The 19,045-nt window shown below is 49.2% G+C and overlaps 1 protein-coding gene across 1 annotated transcript in view; it reads left to right on the top strand.

Moving 5' to 3' along the window:
* MGAT3 (mannosyl (beta-1,4-)-glycoprotein beta-1,4-N-acetylglucosaminyltransferase) overlaps positions 1 to 1,147 on the top strand; it is a 1,677-nt gene extending 530 nt beyond the window's left edge. Inside the window, exon 2 of the mRNA XM_006890193.1 lies at positions 3 to 1,147. Within this exon, the coding sequence (XP_006890255.1) occupies positions 3 to 1,147 (1,145 nt within the window). The remainder of the gene's footprint in view (positions 1 to 2) is intronic.
* Positions 1,148 to 19,045: the final 17,898 nt, after the last annotated feature.

Below are 19,045 nucleotides of genomic sequence, written 5' to 3'. Positions count from 1 at the left end.
CCCGCTGAGCACCCGCGAGCGCCAGGCCCGGGGCGCGCGGCGCAAGTGGGTGGAGTGCGTGTGCCTGCCCGGCTGGCACGGGCCCAGCTGCGGGGTGCCCACCGTGGTCCAGTTCTCCAACCTGCCCACCAAGGAGCGCCTGGTGCCCCGCGAGGTGCCCCGGCGGGTCATCAACGCCATCAACATCAACCACGAGTTCGACCTGCTGGACGTGCGCTTCCACGAGCTGGGCGACGTGGTGGACGCCTTCGTGGTGTGCGAGTCCAACTTCACGGCTTACGGCGAGCCGCGGCCGCTCAAGTTCAGGGAGATGCTGGCCAACGGCACCTTCGAGTACATCCGCCACAAGGTGCTCTACGTCTTCCTGGACCACTTCCCTCCGGGCGGCCGCCAGGACGGCTGGATCGCTGACGACTACCTGCGCACCTACCTGACGCAGGACGGCGTGTCGCGCCTGCGCAACCTGCGGCCGGACGACGTCTTCATCATCGACGACGCCGACGAGATCCCGGCCCGCGACGGGGTCCTCTTCCTCAAGCTCTACGACGGCTGGACGGAGCCCTTCGCCTTCCACATGCGCAAGTCACTCTACGGCTTCTTCTGGAAGCAGCCCGGCACCCTGGAGGTGGTGTCCGGCTGCACGGTGGACATGCTGCAGACGGTGTACGGGCTGGACGGCATCCGCCTGCGCCGCCGCCAGTACTACACCATGCCGGCCTTCCGTCAGTACGAGAACCGCACCGGACACATCCTGGTGCAGTGGTCGCTGGGCAGCCCGCTGCACTTCGCCGGCTGGCACTGCTCCTGGTGCTTCACCCCCGAGGGCATCTACTTCAAGCTCGTGTCGGCCCAGAACGGCGACTTCCCCCGCTGGGGGGACTACGAGGACAAGAGGGACCTCAACTACATCCGCGGCCTGATCCGCACGGGCGGCTGGTTCGACGGCACGCAGCAGGAGTACCCGCCCGCGGACCCCAGCGAGCACATGTACGCCCCCAGGTTCCTGCTCAAGAACTACAACCGCTTCCGTTACCTGCTGGAAAACCCCTACCAGGAGCCCAAGAGCACGGTGGCCGGCGGCCGGAGGAACGCGGAGACTGAGGGCAGGCCACTGGCCAGAAGCGACGTGGGCACGATGGGCGGCTAAGGCTGCTGCTGGACCAGTGGTGGGCGGGGGTTGGCGGCTGCCCCAAGTATTTCTGCCTCCTTTTGTTGTCTTGGGTGGTTCTTGAGAAGACCAAGAGTGGGGTGGCGAGTGGGCGGGGGTCGCCCTTACTCGAGTCCTCCTGAGTCAAGGGTCAGGCTTTTTGCTCACGTGCTTCCCGGTCAGGAAAGGAGGGAGGGCCCTTTTGGTAGCCAAGCACGTGCAGCCGGGAGGTGCCAGTGGAGCGTGCATGTTGAGTCCTAGGGAGCAAGGGTGGGGGAACAGGCCAGAACTCTGCACAGGTCCCAGCTGAAGAAGCCATCCATCACCCAGGAGGAGGCTGGACGTGCAGCAGAAAGGGGGTGTCAGTGGGCAAGTGCCCTGGGCAAGATGGGAGAGAGGACAGCAGGTGGGAGGGGTTGAGGGTGGCATCCATCTGGGAAGAGATGTTGGTGGAGGCTTGACAGTGCAGTCAGGGCCGATACAGGCTCAGCCCCAGACCTGGCCTTGACCCCGCCCTCTGACTTGATGTTACTCTTTGTACTGCAGCAACTGCAGGGCTGGAATTTCAGCCCTAGAAGATGGGAGAGGAGGAGACTGCCTTGAGGCCTCTAATCATTCACCTGTCCTTGCTGGGACCCCCAACCCCAGTTCTCCCCTGTCTGGAGTGGCATCACCCTGCAGACCCCTCTTTGGGGCTGGTTAGGGGCCAGAAGGGACCACCTAAGTTTACTTAGGCCATGGAGGGATGTTAAGGCCACTTGTATGTTACTCTGTTCCTTTAATTTACCTTGTTGAGGCAGGAAGTGTATTTTTGGGGATAGGTTCTAAGCTGCTGTAATTAAGAGATCCCAAAATACAGTGATTTAACAAAATAAAAGCTTATTTACAGTGTACAGGCGGAGAGGGAGATGGTTGAGAGCTAGGAGACAGCCCGGCTTTCCTTCACACGCCTTCCTGCTCTGCTGCAGAACGGCTGCTGCAGCGCACACCATCACATATGCTTCCGAGGCAGGAGGAAGCCGAGGAAAAGGAGGGACTTTTGAAAAGAATACGCTTTCCTTCTTAAGGCAGGAGCCCGAAGTGGCCCAGGCTTTTGTATAGTTACGTCTCATTGGCTAAGACTGTATCACATGGCTACAAGTAGCTGCAAGGGATGCTGGGAAATGTAGTCTGAAGTGGGGCTGCCTTGTACCCATCCTCAACTTGGGAATTCTCTGTTAAAGGCAGGAAGAGAGAATGCATATGAGGGACAAGTAGCGACTCTGGCACAGGTGATGGAGAGAGAGGTTGGGTTGGAAGTACTGCTTCAGTCCCAGCATCCTGCCTTCATTCTGCTGCTAGACCAGCAGGGGCTGGGCAGGTCGGGAGCCTGCAGTTGGTGGGATGGGTGTAGGCCCCCTCCTGGGGCCACTCAGACTACCCAGTGAGGCCAGTGTGTGGCATCTGCCTGTGGAATGGTCCATGTTTGTGTGTGCGTGCATATTTATGGGCATGGGTGCATGCTTGGTGTGTATTTGTACATGTCTGTATCAATGTGTCCCTGTACATAGATGCTTGTGTGTGGATGTGGGAGTGGGGCCTCAGCTTGTGGAGACCTCCCTGGAGGATGGCTGAGGCTGGAAGCCCTTGGGGAGCCTGGGAGCACGTGTACCGAGGAGGCAGGGTCCGTGTGTCTGTCAGTCTGTCGTTCAGTGGAAGGAGAGTGTCCAGTGTCCTCTGACCTGAGGCTCACACAGCTGAGTACCCACTCCCCAGTCCTTGCTGTCCCATCCATACTCACCCCAGCTCCAGCCAGGGCTTGGTGCGCCAGGAGTGGCGGCTCCCTTCCACAGCTCTCCTGGGAAATGCCCAGCCAGCGTGATTGGGGAGCTGACCGACCAACAGCCTCTGGTGGGCAGGCATGAAGCAAGTTTGAGGGTCTTGGTGTCACCCCTCTTGTCCAGGGGATGCCCCCTGGAAGTACCACCCCCCATGCCTAGTCTTCTTGGGCCTGAGAGGTGGCTCAATGTCAGTGTCCCTGTGACTGTCGGCCAGGTTTGCCCACCCTTGATGTCTCTGCTCACTCACCAAAGGGATCATTGTGGGACTGAACTCAGAGGAGAGTGTGTCGTCCCCTCCTGTGCCTGCCTCACCTCCCAGCCCTGGGGGCTCCTGAATCCTGTGTGGGTCCCAATACAGGGCCTCCGTGCGACCACCCCTCACCCTCAGCTGCTGAGGTTGCATCCACAATAGATCTCTGGCCTCTGGGGTGAGTCAAGGGGATGCCTGACCAGCAGGTGAGAGGACAGGCAGACAGATGTCTGTACCAGAGGCCTGGCGTGATCACATCCCTACACTGAGAATGAGGGCCCAGGGAGTCAGGCCAGCCCTCCAGTATGACAGAAATCAAGCTGTGAAGGTGACCAGCTGGACACCACTCACCCTGTCACCACGTCCACATTTCCTCCTCCGGAGCCCATGCCACCAGGGAGTGCGGCTGCCCAGGGCTAGCAACCAAGCCTTGTGCGTTGCCAGGGATGATGGGGACAGGAAAGCTTTGGGGACAGAGGTCACAATCAGGGTTGAGGAGCAGATCTTGCCCAAGCATCGGGCCTGGGAGGAGCTGTGTAATAGAAGGACATCAATAATAATAGTAATATTTTTTTTGTAAGGAAAAAAATCAATATGTACATTCTGAAATCATTTTCTCTGTAAATGGTTGGATTTCATTTCACCCTTAAAGGGATGCTCCAAGGAGAAGATACTGTTAATAATAAAACAGCTATAAAGTCCAACAAGGGTGCACGTGTGGTCAGTTTGGGGGTACCCTAAAGCAGGACAGGGACAAATAGGTATTCTGATCTTGCCAAGAAGTTAGGCGGCTGAAGACAGAGGGATTGGTCTGGCCCTCCCACGGAGCAGAGCTGGCCTTGTGCTGCAGTGGCTTCTGGGGCCCTGGGATGCGTTGGGGGGGGCTTCCTGGAGGTGACCCTCTGAAGTCTGTGGGTGTTGCATGGGCCTGGTGGCGACCTGAGAGTGTGTCCTAGGAAGAGTCACAGGGAAAGAGCAGCAGAATGGCATGCGTCCAGCTTTGACTGTCTCTGTGGACAGCGGTGCAGCTTCTGTGTTGGAGGAGGGGACAGGAGGAGTGGGGGCAGCAGTGGGACAGCCGGCTCAGTGTGAGGAGTTGAATGCGTCCTAGCGAATGCCAGGCACTCTACAGTGTCACCTCAGTGGGGCCGGGCCGCCCGCGACGCCTGGGGCTGGGCCGGCCAGGGTACTGGGACACAGAGCTGCACGCATCCCCAGGGGCTAGGCCTGCTTGTGACCCCTGAAGCTGGGCCTGTGGGGTGTGGGGGCACAGAGCTGTTCATGACCCCTGAGGCTGGGCCTGCGGGGTGTGGGGGCACAGAGCTGCCTGTGACCACTGGGTCCAGGCCAGCTGGCTATGGGAACACGGAGCGGGAGACCCCTGAGGCTGGGACCAGCTGGGGTGTCAGGGCACACGCTGCTTGGGCAGGTGTAGGCTGGAGCCACCAGCACCAGGAGAGGGGAGGGGATGCAGACACCCCGGCCAGCCAGAGGAGGGCGCAGTGACCACCTTGCTGTCCACTCAGCCATTTCTTTCATCTGATCCTAGATGGAATCAGCCTTGACATAAAATGCTTATCAAAAGTCAAAGTCATTGTCGTCAAGTCATAGCTGACCCTCCAGTGGGTTTTTGGGATCCTGTAAATTGCACGAGAGGCAAGTGTCCATCTTTTTCCCTTGGAGCCGCAGGTGGATTTGAGCCGCAAGTGGATTTGAACCATCAGAGAGGTGTTCCTTGGATTTAGCAGCACAACTGCCTCTGGCTACACCAGAGGGCACCTAACCTACACTCAGTGTTTGGTATTAAATGCTTATTTTGTACCAAATTCTGACCTAAAAGATCTCTATCCCCATCATTCCCATTTTACAGGTATATAAAATGAGGCTTCCACCTATGAAATATTGGAAGCAGGAGTGGCATCCACTTCCTACACGGCATGCCTCTGGAAATTCTATGAACTTTGATAGATGTTGATAGTTACAGAAAGGCTTTAGGCTTTTTTTTCATAGGGTCGCTATGAGATGTGCCCGACTCGACGGCAAACAACAACAACTTATTAAATAAGGCAGTGAAATGGCCTGGTTGGATTTTGCCTGACTGATGCTGAACTCTTTACTGTCAAAATAGACTCCTGTCAGACCCACAGGGATGGAAGAAAGTGGGAGGAAGGTGAGTGGGGAGGAAGGTGTTCATATCCAAGCATCTTCCCAGCTCCTGAGCAGGTCATCACAGGGCTGGTTCTGGGCCACTGCGAACAGTCCCTGCTATCAGGACCGTCACAGCCACTGAAGAACCCAGGTAAGCACAGCTCAGAAGGGAGGCCCACCGAGAAGAGCCGTCAGTTTCCTCGCCTGGGTCTGCATCTGTGCCGTGGGCATCATCGTGGGTGATGGGGATGCTTGGAGCTGCACGCCGTGCCCACAGCTCAGTAGAGGTTCCATGCGCGTGAATGAGGGTTGACACACTTCCACCTTCGAACCTTGTACCCCCCGTGCCCCACTGACTGATGGGTCATGGCTGCCTTCATGAGCTGCCTCCCCAATTTCTGGTCTTCCTTCCCGCCCCACCGACATTCCTTCTGGGTCAGCTCCCTGGGCCCCCTTTTCTCCATGCGAGGGGGCCTCCAGGGCCACTTGTGTGTTTACTGTCCTCTCAACAGTTCCGCCTTTTTTTTTGTTTGTTTATTTGTTTTTATTTTTTTATTTTATTTCATTAATTTTAATGAACATTTACAGAGATTTTGGATTTCCATTCATTCACTGTTGCACTTTTCTCCCTGCCCCCACCCCAGTTCGCTCCTCTCTTTGAAAAGTAAAAGAAAAATTCTTTCATTAGTATACAATGCCCCTACACCCCACCACCACTGCCCTGAGTACACTCAGCTATGCAACCTTAATTCTAGACTCTTGTGATAACCATAATACCCTATCATATATCACTTTTAAACTGTTCTCTCCTTCATCTGTTTCAATGCAGTACACATAATTTATCGACTTTTTCTCAATCTCACCCCAACTCTGATGTCAGTCCCATTCTACAACAGTGGCACCATGCAGTATTTGTCCTTTTGTGACTGAGGTATTTTACTCAGCATAATGTCCTCCAGGGTCACCCATTTTGAATAATATTTCACGAGTTCCTTGTTTTTCAATGCAGCGTAGTATTCCATTGTGTGAACATACCACAGCTTCTCTATCCATTTGTTTGTATGGACACTTGGGTTTTTTCCAACTCCTTGCTATTGTGAACAAAGCTGCAATAAACATGGGTGTGCATATATCTGCTTGGATGTCAGTTATGGTCTCTTTGGGGTATATTCCCAGTAGTGGAATTGCTGGGTCAAATGGTATCTCTATTTGCAACTTTCTGAGAAAGTGTCATACAGCCTTCCATAGCGGTTGCACCATTTTACACTCCCACCAACACTGAATAGGGTTCCAGTTTCTCCACAACCTTGCCAGCATTCGTTGCTTGCTGTTCTGTTAAATTTTGCTTTTCTTAATCGGGTGAGATGATATCTCATGTTTTGTTTTTTTTAATTTGCATCTCTCTTAGATCTAGGGATTTTGGACATTTCTTCATGTGCTTGTTGGCCATCTAAATGTCTTCTTTGGTGAAGTGTCTTCATATCCTGTGCCCATTTTTCAATTGGATTATTTACCTTTATCTTGTGGTGAGTTCCGCCTTTTTTAAAACGTTCCATGTCACGCCAGGAACGAGCCAGGATGTGGCCGTCACACCTGGGCCACACCTATCGTCATCGACATGCTGTTGCCTTCCTGTAATGATTCTTGGGAATTCCCAATCACTGATTTATATTTGGCTGGCCAAGACATGGGAGACAGGGAAACTGGGAATAAGAAGCCACGTTCTTTTTGTTGTTGTTGTTTTCCTAACAAGTTTGTTTAAACAGCAAAGGAAGTTGACTTGAAGGGACACCCTTGTAGGATTCATCCCTTTTGGAATAATTTACCCCAAATTCAAGATACATTATCGTACATGTAACAGCTATGTACAGAGAAAGTTAGACAATTGTCCTTGTTTTCACAATGATAAATGGACAACATTAAAATTCTCCAGTCTAACAAGATATGCAAGGATTTTTATGTTGTTTTTGTCAAACTGAAGAAAATTAATAACTTGCTGGACTACAAAGAGAAGAGCTGAATGAGCAAGTTCCCAATGGAGAAAGGAGGAATTCTACAGGACCAGTGTTTTTCTCCATGATGAAGCTTCATGTCACATTTGCACATGTTGGTAAGAGAGGCTGTTCATTGGCAAGGGACATCATGCTTGGAAAGAAGGAGGGTTGGAGAAAGAGAGGAAAACCCTCAACCAGGTGGACAGATACAGTGACTGCAGCAATGGGCTCAAGTGTGTCAGAGATTGTGCGGATGTTACAGGAAGGACAGGGTTCAGGTCTGTTCATAGGGTCGCTATGAATCGTACTCAACTTGATGGCACCTAACAATAACATTTCTAACTTGATGTTGATCAAATTTGTGTTAAAAATGCAATATAAACTTGTACCACCCATCAACAAACAAATGGATAGAGAAGCTCTGGTATATTCACACAATGGACTATGCTGCATTGAAAAACAAGGAACTCATGAAATATTATACAAAATGGGTGACCCTGACCCTGAAGGACATTATGCTGAGTGAAATATCTCAGTCACAAAGAGACAAATACTGCATAGTGCCACTTATAAAATAGGACTGACATCAGGGTTGGGGGAGACTGAGAAAGATGGGATAAATTATGTATACTGCATTGAAACAGATAAGAGAGAGAACTGTTTAAAAGGGATATATGATTAGGTATTATTGTCATGACAGGAGTCCAGAACGAAGGCTGCACAGTGGAGTGGACCTGGGAGGAGGGATTGTATAACAATGAAAGAAGTTTTCTTTTACTTTTCAAGAGAAGAGCGAATTGGGTGGGGAGGGTTGGGCCAGGGAGAAAAGTGCAGCAATTAATGACTGGAAACCCTAAGTCTCTGTAAACTTTCATTAAAATTAATTTTTTTAAAATGCACCAATTATTTTGTGTACAAGAAGGAGTCGGGAAGAAGAAAGTGGCAAGGATGATGAGGCTTTGCCTCACAAACTTTGGGCTTGTTGCTGGGAGGGGCTGCAATCCCAAAGGCACATGGTTCGAATCCACCAGCTGCCCTGTGGGAGAAGGAGAAGGACATGATGCTGGGAAGGGTGGAGGGTCGGTGAAGGAGAGAAAGACCCTCAACCAGGTGGACTGACACGGTGACTATAGCAATGGGCTCTTGTGTGTCAGTAAGTGAGAGGATGGTGCAGGACAGACAGACAGGGCTCAGATCCTTGTTCATAGGGTCGCTCTGAGTTGTACTCGACAGCACTTATCCCTCACCACGGCAAACACTGTGGTAGTCAGGATGTGGTGGGACCTGTGGTTTTCCAGCGGAGGCTGTATTCTTGGTCTGTGGGAACAGGGTTCCCGAGGAATCAGCAGGCTCCCCTTTTCTGGAGAAGACCCTTCCTGTCTTCATCCTCCATGTCCACCAGTGCAGATGTATCTGTTTCACTCATTAAATCAGTCTGCCTCCTTGACAAACCCTGTTGTTCACAGTAGGTTTTCATTCGTTTACTAAGTGGCCTCTGCCTCTTAATTATAAACCGCATCCCAGCGCCATCCTGGCCGGCCACCTTCAAGTCAGTACGATCCTTGATCTCAGTCTTGGGTTTTTTCCTCCTTCTTTAGATATTTCATCAGCCAGGATGATCACTGGAGTCTCCTCAGGTGCCACATCACAAAAGAGGCGCCGGGTCTGCGCCAAATGACCACAGGAGCAGCACTGGGGACGACAGAAGAAGGAGAGGACAGTGAAGAGAGGACATCTCATCCTTGAGACGTGCAGGAGAAAGAGCATTTCCTCTCCAGTTGTTCTGCGTTCTCCGTGACCACCTCCCGGGGCTGGAGGCGTGGAAGTGAACACTTAGTTCTATAAGGCTCTTAACAGGCCAGCTTCAGCTCTAGCACTTACAGTAATCTGATTAGGAGGCTCAGGGAGGCAGTTTTGTTCTTACAAATCACACTGAACTCTCGGGAGGCCACTGTGCTAATGCAGTTTAGGCACAGAGCCTCGTTCCTGATGGTTCATCCTTCTGGTCTGCACCTGCTAGCCCCCCCTTCCCACCTGTGTTCACGCCAGCTCGATCCTGTGGTCCGTTGTGGCCGCCTACCATGTGCCAGGCCCTGAAGAAGAAGACTCACCTGCCCTTGAGGAGCTCAGGACTGATGGCGAGCAGGTCAGGGTTGACTGACAGGCTTTGGCCATGCCATCAAGGTGGCCCTAGGGAAAGGCAGCAACATCAGGCTGAGTAGAGTGTCAGAGATAAAGAGAAATGCCCACACAAGGTGAACTGACACAGTTGACTGCAGCAGTGGGTACTGCAGAGATTGTGAGGATGGTGCCCGTCCCGCCCTGGCTGCGTGCTGGTGTGCGTGCTGCTGTTCTTGTTATGTGCCATCAAGTCGCCTGCAACTCATAGTGACCTTATGTACAACAGCCCGAAAGCCTGCTCTATCCTGTGCCAATCTTATTGTTTCTGACACATCTACTTCCATTATCCCAGTGACTAAGTCAATCCATCTCATCAAGGGTCTTCCTTTCTTGCACTGTCCCTCTAGCCTCCCAAGCTTGATGTCCCTCTCCAAGGACTGGTCCCACTTTGCAACATGCCCAAAGTATGTCAGACAAAGCCTCAGAATCCTTGCCTACAAGAAGCAGCCTGGTCTTACCCTCTCTAGGACAAACTTGTTTGTTCTCCTAGCAATCCATGGTATATTCAACACTCTTCTCCAGCACCACAGCTCAAAGGCATCAATTCTCTTTCTAGCATTCCTAGCTTTTTGATGTATAGCAAGTAATTGCAAAGATCATGGCCTGGATCAGGCGCACCTTAGTCTCCAGACTGACATCGTTGCTCCTTAGTACCTGTCTCTGACAGCAGACTTTCCCAGTGCAATTTCTCTTTTAATTTCCTGGCTGCTGGTATCAAGAGTGTTGATTGTAGAGCCAAGCAAACGGAAGCTGTTGTGCATAGAGTTATAACTTGGAGGGGACTTGAGTCACTGCAGATCACCAACAACACAGGTCAGGGTCACTGTGAGTTGCGGGCCGGGTGGTTCCTTGCTGTGGGGAGTTTGCCAGCATTTCTGACCTCCACTCGCTGATGATGATCTAGGCTAAGAAGCTGTGCTGCAATTCCAAAGGCATACAGTTCAAATCCACCAGCTGCTCCACGAGAGAAGGGTGAGCAGTCTCCTTCCGAGTGATTTACTACCTCAAAAACTCACTGGAGGGTCAGCTATGGGTCAGTTCCAACTTGACAGCACACAACAACAACCAGCCACTACGGGAGCCCTGGTGGCTTGGTGGTAAGGAGTTGTGATGCCCCCCCCAAAGGCAAGTGGTTCAAATCTACCAGTCCAAGGAAGAAAGGTGATCATTAACTGCCTTTGAAAACCATTAACTGCCTTTGAAAGAAAACCCGCTGGAGGGTCAGCAATGAGTACTTAACAACTGGAAAAGTCAGCAGTCAGAGCCCTTTCCCAGTTAGTGAGGAGACATGACTAAGGTGTGTCTAGTCCAGGCCATAGTCTTCTCAGTCACCTGCTGAGCTTCAGAGAGCTGAACAACGAATAAACATGAGAGGAAGAGTTGATGCCTTTGAACTGTGGGCTTGGAGAGGAGTGAATACCCAGAGCCGGCAAAAAACTGAACAGGTTTGCCTCAGAGAAGCCAGAGCGCTCCTAAGAGACACACATGGAGAAGCTTCGTCTCACAGACTTCCGGCATGTTGCTAGGAAAGGCTCTTCCTTGGAGAGGGACGTCATGCTCATGGAAAGGTGGGGGGCAGTGAAAGAGAAGACCCTCAACCAGATGGACGGACACAGTGACTGCAGCAATGGGTTCGAGCAATGGTGAGGTTGGTCCAGGACAGGGTTCAGGTCTGCTGTTCACAGGGTCACTGTGAGTCCTGCTCAACTCGATGGCACGTAACAACCACGCACTAGACGCAACAGAATGCTGCCCATGCCAAATGTGTTGGTCTAAGGTGCCTCCAGACCTTGCTCCTCACCTGCAGGGTTACCGGCTGGAATGAGGAGCTCACAGCAATTAGGCTGGTCAATCCCATTTAACAACTTTTCATTGTCACGGGCATATCAGCTTGTCCATGGTGGCATGGCACAGTTAAAGGAGTTCCTCCCGTTTTCCAGTCTCCAATGAGATTGGAGATGAGGAAGCTGGGATTCAAGGAGGGTAAGTACCTAAACTGCTCACAGGCACATCCCTACTCAAAGGAAAAGGCAGGGTTTGCGCTCAGGCTGCTTCTTCCCTCTTCTTGCTGTGCTGCACTGCCCTCTGGTGGGAGAGCGTGGCATGGCAGTGACCAGCATCCTGTCTGTTGTGTACTGTTTAGTCGTTAGTGACCCTATGTAACAATGGCACCTAACCCTGCTGTATCCTGAGCCAATGTCATTATCTCTGACATTCCTACCCCCGTAACCCTAGTTACTGAGCTAATCCATCTCACCCAGGGTCTTCCTCTCTTGAGCTGTCCCTCCACCTTTCCAAGCAGGATGTCCCTTTACAAGGAATGGTCAGTCCCTCCTGGCAACATCCCCAAAGTATGTGAAGTGAGACACAGCCTCAAAAATCCCAGCCTCCACGGAGAGCCGGTATTACCCTCTCCAAGACACACCTGTTTGTTTTCTTGGCGGTGTATGGTATGTTCAAAACTCTTCTCCAACACTGCAACTCAAAGGCATCGATTCTTCTTCTGTTATCTTTAGTCAATGTCCAGCTCTCTGATGCATAGCAAGTAACTGGGAAGACCATGGCCTGGATTAAGTGCACCTTAGTCTCTACTCTGACATCGTTGCTTTTGAGCACTCTGGAGAGATCCCTGACAGATTTTTCCCAATGCAATTTGTCTTTTGATTTCCTGACTGCGGGTGCCAAGGGTGTTGATTGCGGAGCTGGGCAAGCTGTAACTGTTAACAACTAAACTAAATTGAACTGGTGTCTGACACATGTGCAGAAGAGACACTGGTGACCGAGAGTTGATCTCTCCCGATAAAGCTGAGACGCGTATGGCTAACTTGGAACTTCAGCTTGGTAAGCAGTGGTGCTTGCTCACCATCCCATAATAAGTAATGCTGGCTAGTCCAGAACCCTTTGCAACGGGAGCCATCTTGAAAGACTAACTGGGAGCTTATCCAAGTCCCTGGAAAATTCCAGCTTTCCTCAGAAAATTGCTGATTATATAAAGCTCATTAGCATCAAGGAATGGATAAAGTCCTACCGCTTTGCCTCCTCAGAGAGCGTGTGGCCCTGAGTAGCCTCAGCATCTTGTTCGGGCCAGTTCTCCTCCCTTTCAAGACTTTATCTCTTTATCGAACATTTTTGGCCTAAATAGCAGTGTCTCATCTCTTCAACTTGGTTAGATTTAACAAGTATCCTTAAAATCTGGGGTGCCTGTGACACAGCCACCGTGGAAAATGGTTTGGTGGTTCCTTAAAAGATGACACCGAGAATTACCATATGACCTAGCAGACTCCATCCCAGCTGCAAACCCAAAAGAATTGAAATCTGAGACACAGACGTGTGCACAGCAGTGGCCATTGCAGCACTAGTCACAGGGGGAAGCAACCTAAATGTCCACCGACAGGCAAACAGATGCACATCCACAGTGGACTCCTCAGACATAAACAGGAACGAAGTCCTGATACCCCAATACGGCTGAGCCTCAAACACATTACACTGTGCAATAGGTCAGTCACAAAAAGGGCAAGTACTTGCCTAGTGTCAAGAAACGGAGCTGCAATCCCAGAGGTACGAGGTTTGAATCCACCAGATGCTCTGCTGGAGAAGGAGGGGCAATCTCCTCCTGTGCCAGTCAAATCTGATTTGACAGGACACACAAAAAGAATAATAATTTTTTTTAAAAAACCCCAAAAACAAAAGGGCAAGTACTGCAAGATCCCCCTCATCTGAAACAGACCCACACAGACAATGAAGTTTATTGGTCATCCCCAGGAGTGGACAGAAGAGAAAGATGACCGATTGTTTAAGCGACACTGAATTTCTGTTAACGTGGTGGAATGGCTTGGACAAGGACAGTGATGATGGTGACGCAACGTGATGAACTTATTAACATCACTGAACAGTGCATGTAAAAAGTATTGAATTTTTTTTATGAAACACATTTTTACACAATTATAAGGATTTTTAAAAATGGAAAAATACCCACCACAAACATATACAACTCTCTGTGACGCTAGCAAAATGCCTTTTTTTGTTTCTTGTTGTGTACCATCGAATCAGATCTGACTGGTGCAGGAGGAGATTGCCCCTCCTTCTCCAGCGGTGTGTGTGATGGGTTTGAACCGCACGCCTTCGAGATACAAAATACCTTTCAGTGCTACTCACACACACAGGCCTCCATGGAAGCTATATTCAGCCTGAGGGGTGAGCCTTATATCTGTGAAATGGGTATGTTCATAGGCACCCCTCAAGCATTGTTTAAGCAGGGATTAAAGGGCTGAGTATGTTTCCTGAGCAATTGCCTTTGGCTGGGTGCTAGACTCAGTCTTCCTTTTTTTTTTAATTTTATAATGCTCTTCATTTCCCCCACAATTTCTTTGCTGTTGTTTCTGTTTTCAAGTGAGAAAAGCCAGGGAAATAAAATGACTTTAAGGATGAATGATGGAGAGACTTGAAATGTAAGTCTTTCAGTCCTGCCACTCAGGCTGCCCTTCGTTCCACTAGAGCACAGTCCTGCGTTCAGTCATAGTCAGATGCTTCCTGTTTGCTTGTCTCCTGGATCTTCCAGCTTTATTTCTTAAGTGTGTTACATGCAAGAGAGAAATAAGTAAATATATTCTATTGCAAAAGAGTTCCAGTTGGCCATCTCAAAAGATACTTTCATTGGTTCTACTTATCCAGTTCAGTCTTCCCTCTAAGTCCAGGAGCCACAGCAAGGTGCACCGGTGGGGAATGAAGGGGCTGGGACCCAGCCTTGGCTCGTGCTGCCCCCTCGCCCTCTCACCGCCTGGCAAAAAAAGGGTGTCAGTGAATAACGTACATTCCCTTTGCTCTTTTCAACACTTTCTGGCACAACCCGGACAGCAGAGATTTTACAGGAGAATGGGGAACCCTTGATCTTTTCCAGGGATGTCACATTTAGTCTGATGAGTACAGGATCTAGTGACAGCGTTAGGAGGGGGCAGCTCTCAGCAACAGTGACTGCCATGTCTCTGGCAGGCTCACAGCTGATCCAGTCACCACCAGCTCTGCCTTTACTCCGTGGGCCTGGATGAGGAGATACCTCCTCACTCTCCCTGAAGCTGGGGCAAGGGAGGGGACACAGCTGCAGTAAGCAGCTTTCGGTTTGGTCACTCAGCAGCCATGACCCTCCAGGTCAGGGAGGGTCTCCTTGTGCGGAGGCATCCCACAGGGCAAGTTAAGGGCCGGTGAGTTCAGGCCCCTGTCCCCTCCCCTCTGTGACCTCACCCCCCTGAGGGTGACCTCTCTGCCTGCTGACTCTTCCCAGGGTTGTATCCTGTCACTGCCTGTTCAGTACATAGGCTGGGCGAATTCCCTGAGAAGCTGGATGATATGAAGAAGAATGTGGCATCACCAATAACCCGTGCTATACGATGACACAGATATAATCACGTCATCTGTGTAACGCAGCTTTTGGTGGATTTTCCGCTCATCCTGAAAGTGAACAGGATTTGAAGCACTTATTGAAGATCCAAGACTACACCTTCAGTGTGCGTCACACCTCAACACGTCGAGGACAAAGCTCAACTCATTTCTGTTGAGTTGGAACCCCAATAGTTGACTTTCTGGTGGGTGTTGGGGAGGCTGTAAATCTCACTGGAGGAGATTGCCTGTCTCTCTCCCCCGGGGCTGAGGGTGGATTAGAACTGCTGGACAGGCGCTGCCTTTGGTCCAGCAGCACAATTCCTTATGACTATACCGTCAGACCTTAACATACAGAAAACAAAAATTCCCACAACTGGACCAGTAGGGAACATTATAAGAAATGGAGAAAATATTTTTTATTATTATTAATTTTAATGACCTTTTGAAGAGACTTTGGATTTCCAGTCACTGATTGTTGCACTTATCTCTCTGCCCACCCAGCCCCTCCAATTCGCTCTTCTCTTTGAAAAGTAAAAGAAAAATTATTTTATTGTTATATAATCCCTCCCCCCAAGTCCACTCGACTATGCAGCCTTCGCTCTGGACTCCTGTCATGATAATAATACCTAATCATATATTAAACAGTTCTCTTTTAAACAGTTCTCTCCCTCATCTGTTTCAATGCAGAATACATAATTTATCCCATCTTTCTCAGTCTTCCCTCAACCCCGATGTCAGTCCTGTTTTACAACAGTAGCACTATGCAGTATTTGTCCTTTTATGACTGAGATATTTCACTCAGCATAATGTCCTCCAGGGTCACCCATTTTACATAATATTTCATGGGTTCCTTGTTTTTCAATGCAGCATAATATCTCATTGTGTGAATATATCCATTCATTTGTTGATGGGGAAAAAGTCTTGAAGCTGTCAATGATCAGACTTTACTTTGACCCACGACCAACACCCATGGAAGCAGAAGTCAAGAAGGAAGGGTGTGCAGCATTGGACGAACCTGCTGGGAAGGACCTCTTGAGAGTGTTAGGGAGCGAGGCTGTAAGTTTAAAGACTACTGAGGAGGACGCTACACCTCCCACACTCTCTTTGATGATTAGCAGGATGGGAGGAAGGTGGCTTAGTGATTAAGAGTCGTGCTGCCAACCCAGAGGCATGTGGTTCAAATCCACCAGCAGCTCTGAGGGAGAAAAAAAGGACAGTATTGTCTCATCATGCGATTAACTGCCTCTGAAAACCCACTGGAGGCTCAGCTATGGATCAGTTCCAACTTGATGGTACCCAACAACAACTGCTTAATTTACTACACAGGAGTTCAAATCCACCAGCTGCTCCGTGGGTGAAGGACAGACAGTTTCCTCCCAAGTGATTTACAGCCTCTGAAAACCCACTGGAGAGTCAGCTATTGGTCGGTTCCAACTCGGTGCCACAAACCACAACCACCACCAAAAACAAAACTTTGTCCAAAGCATAGCATTTTCATTGCTTCAAATGCAGGTGAAAGTTGAACGGTGCACAAGAAATACTGAAGAAGTAACAGTGCCTTTGAGTTACGGTGTTGGTGAGCAGTATGGACTATTCAATAGAAAATCTGTCCTGGATGCAACCAGGGTGCTCTTGGGAGCTGTGATGGTGAGACTTCTCCTTACATACTTGGAGCACATTATTGGCAAAGTCAGCTGTTGCTGTGTACCGTAGAGCCAGAACCGATCCATAGCTGACCCTTCAGTGGGTTTTCAGAAGCAGTTGATGGCACTGGAGATCACCCACCCTTCTTCTGCAGAGCAGCTGGTGGATTTGAACTGTGTACCTTTGGGATTGCAGCACAGCTTCTTGCCACTAGGCCACCAGAGCTCCGTAGTCCTTGGAAAGGACTAGTGAAGCCTAGTCTTTGGAAAAAGACCTCGTGCTTGGAAAAGTACAAGGTCTGTGAAGGAGGAGAGGACCCTTAAGGAGATGGGCTGACATAGCGACTGCAACCATGGGTTTAAGATTGTGAGGACGGTGCAGTATCTGGCGGGGTTTGTGCCTATATTACGCAGGGTCACTATGCATCAGGATCTACACAAGGGCACCTACTGACAACTTTTCTCCCTCTCTGCAAACTGTGAACATGTCCTGGTCAAACTCAAACAAAAGCTTGCATCTTCTAGCTGTCCTAGATAGAAGTCTTGGGCAGAAGTCTGATTCCACTCAGATCCACCAACTGCTCCACTGAAGTCTGATTCCACTCAGATCCACCAACTGCTCCACTGAGAAAGACAATCAATCTACTGCTGTGCAATTACAGCTTCCGAAAATCTGCTGGGGCATCAGGTATGAATTGGCTCCAAGTCAATGACAATGAGCTGGATTTCAAGGGGCCACTAAGGAGGAAGCCGGGTGACCTGGGCTCTGAAGGCCATAGCCTTGAGAACCCTGCGGAGCAGTTCTGCACATGCAAGTCCTCCTTAGTCGGCCTCAGCTGGACAACTCTGCTTGGTTTTGGCTTAGCTGCCCTTCCCTCTCACTCCCGCCCTTCCCACACAATCTCTGCCTCCCTTTTTATGATCTTTATGGGTTGGGGCTTTACTCCTAAGTCTCTGATGCACCTTGAGTTGATCTTTGTGTATGGTGTGAGATGTGGATCCTGCTTAAGCTTTCTGCAAGTAGATGTCTAGTTTTCCCAGTCCTAGCTGTTGAAGAGGTTGGCATTTCCCCATTTGATAAGTTTGTTTCTTTATTGAATACCAGTTGACTGTAAGTGGCTGGATTAATTTCTGGGCTCTTGATTCTGTTCCATTGATCTATGTGTCACAGCACACGCTGATCTCAAAACCTCCTCCAGAGCTGTAATAACCCAAACAGCATGGTCCTGGTACAATGACTGTTTCCCTTTTTAGTTAACACGGACTCTTCAAGTGCCTGGACTTAGCTGAGCTCCTAACTGGAGAGCCGCGATAAGGGTACCACATCCTCTTTCCAAATCTGGGTCGTCAAAGCTCTGCTCCCTTCTCTTCACTCCTCCCCACTGCCCTTTGTCCAGGCACATTGGTGGTGCACTGGTTAAAGGCTCAGCTTTCAGTCAGAAATTCAGTGGTTCAAACCACCAGCCAGAGCGAAGTGTGGTGTTTGCTTCTGTAAAGACGGATACTCTTTTTTTTTTAAACAAGAAGTTTATTTAAACAACAAGACGCTTGACTTGAAGGAAAAACTATCTAGGATTCATTTCTTTTAGAGTAACTTACACCTACTTAAAGACAGATTGCCCTACATGTAACAGCTACGTACAAAAAAGTTATAAAATTGTCCTTGGTTTTACAATGATAAATGAAAAACATTAAAATTCTCCAATCAAACAAGGTATGTAAGGATTTTTTTTATGTCGTTCTTTGTTAAACAGTGAGAACAAAATAACTTATTGGAATATAAAGATAAGAGCTGAATGAGCATGCCACTTAAGGAGAAAGGGGGTATTTTCACAGAACCAGTATTTTTCCCCATCCCATCTCCACTAGATGTTGATCAAAACATACCATTGGCCATTTAGTTTATAAAAAAAGCAAACAAACCAATAAAATACTGATCAAAGCTATATAGATTTACACATTTCTAAAATTATCTTAATATGATAAAAATGTATTAGAAGTTCACACCTAGCTGAAACTATGTATTTTTCTCCAATAAGTGTGTTGTCCCTTCTTCTGATGGTTTTTGTGTAAGCTCTGATACATCTTGTCATATAAATAAACAGAATAAGGATGAATATAGTATCTTTAAACACATATAACTATTTTGAAACTACCATTAAAATGGTACTAATTTAACCATTGACAACTGTTTTAGGTATACTTCTATTTTGAGAAAATAAAAGCAAATGACTAACAAAAAAAGCAAACAAAACAAACCTGCAATATGCATGTGCACATGCACCAGGTACTTTATGTACAATAAAAGAATAGGGAGGGGGAAATGAAAGAAGAGAGAAAACTAGGCTGTAGTACTCAGGATGTGCTGGAACCCAGTTGTGATTTTCTAATTGAGAATGTATTCTTGGTCTGCAGGAACAGAGTTCTGGAGTAAAACAGCAGGCTCCTCTCTGTTTATTTTAGAAGACACCTCCTGTCTGCTGCTG

This window comes from Elephantulus edwardii, unplaced genomic scaffold, assembly GCF_000299155.1.
Source record: "Elephantulus edwardii isolate Elephantulus edwardi_28Jun2011 unplaced genomic scaffold, EleEdw1.0 scaffold00086, whole genome shotgun sequence".
NCBI lineage: Eukaryota > Metazoa > Chordata > Mammalia > Macroscelidea > Macroscelididae > Elephantulus > Elephantulus edwardii.
The sequence above is the reverse complement of the archived record's forward strand: the minus strand, read 5'-3'. Positions and strand labels throughout refer to the sequence as shown.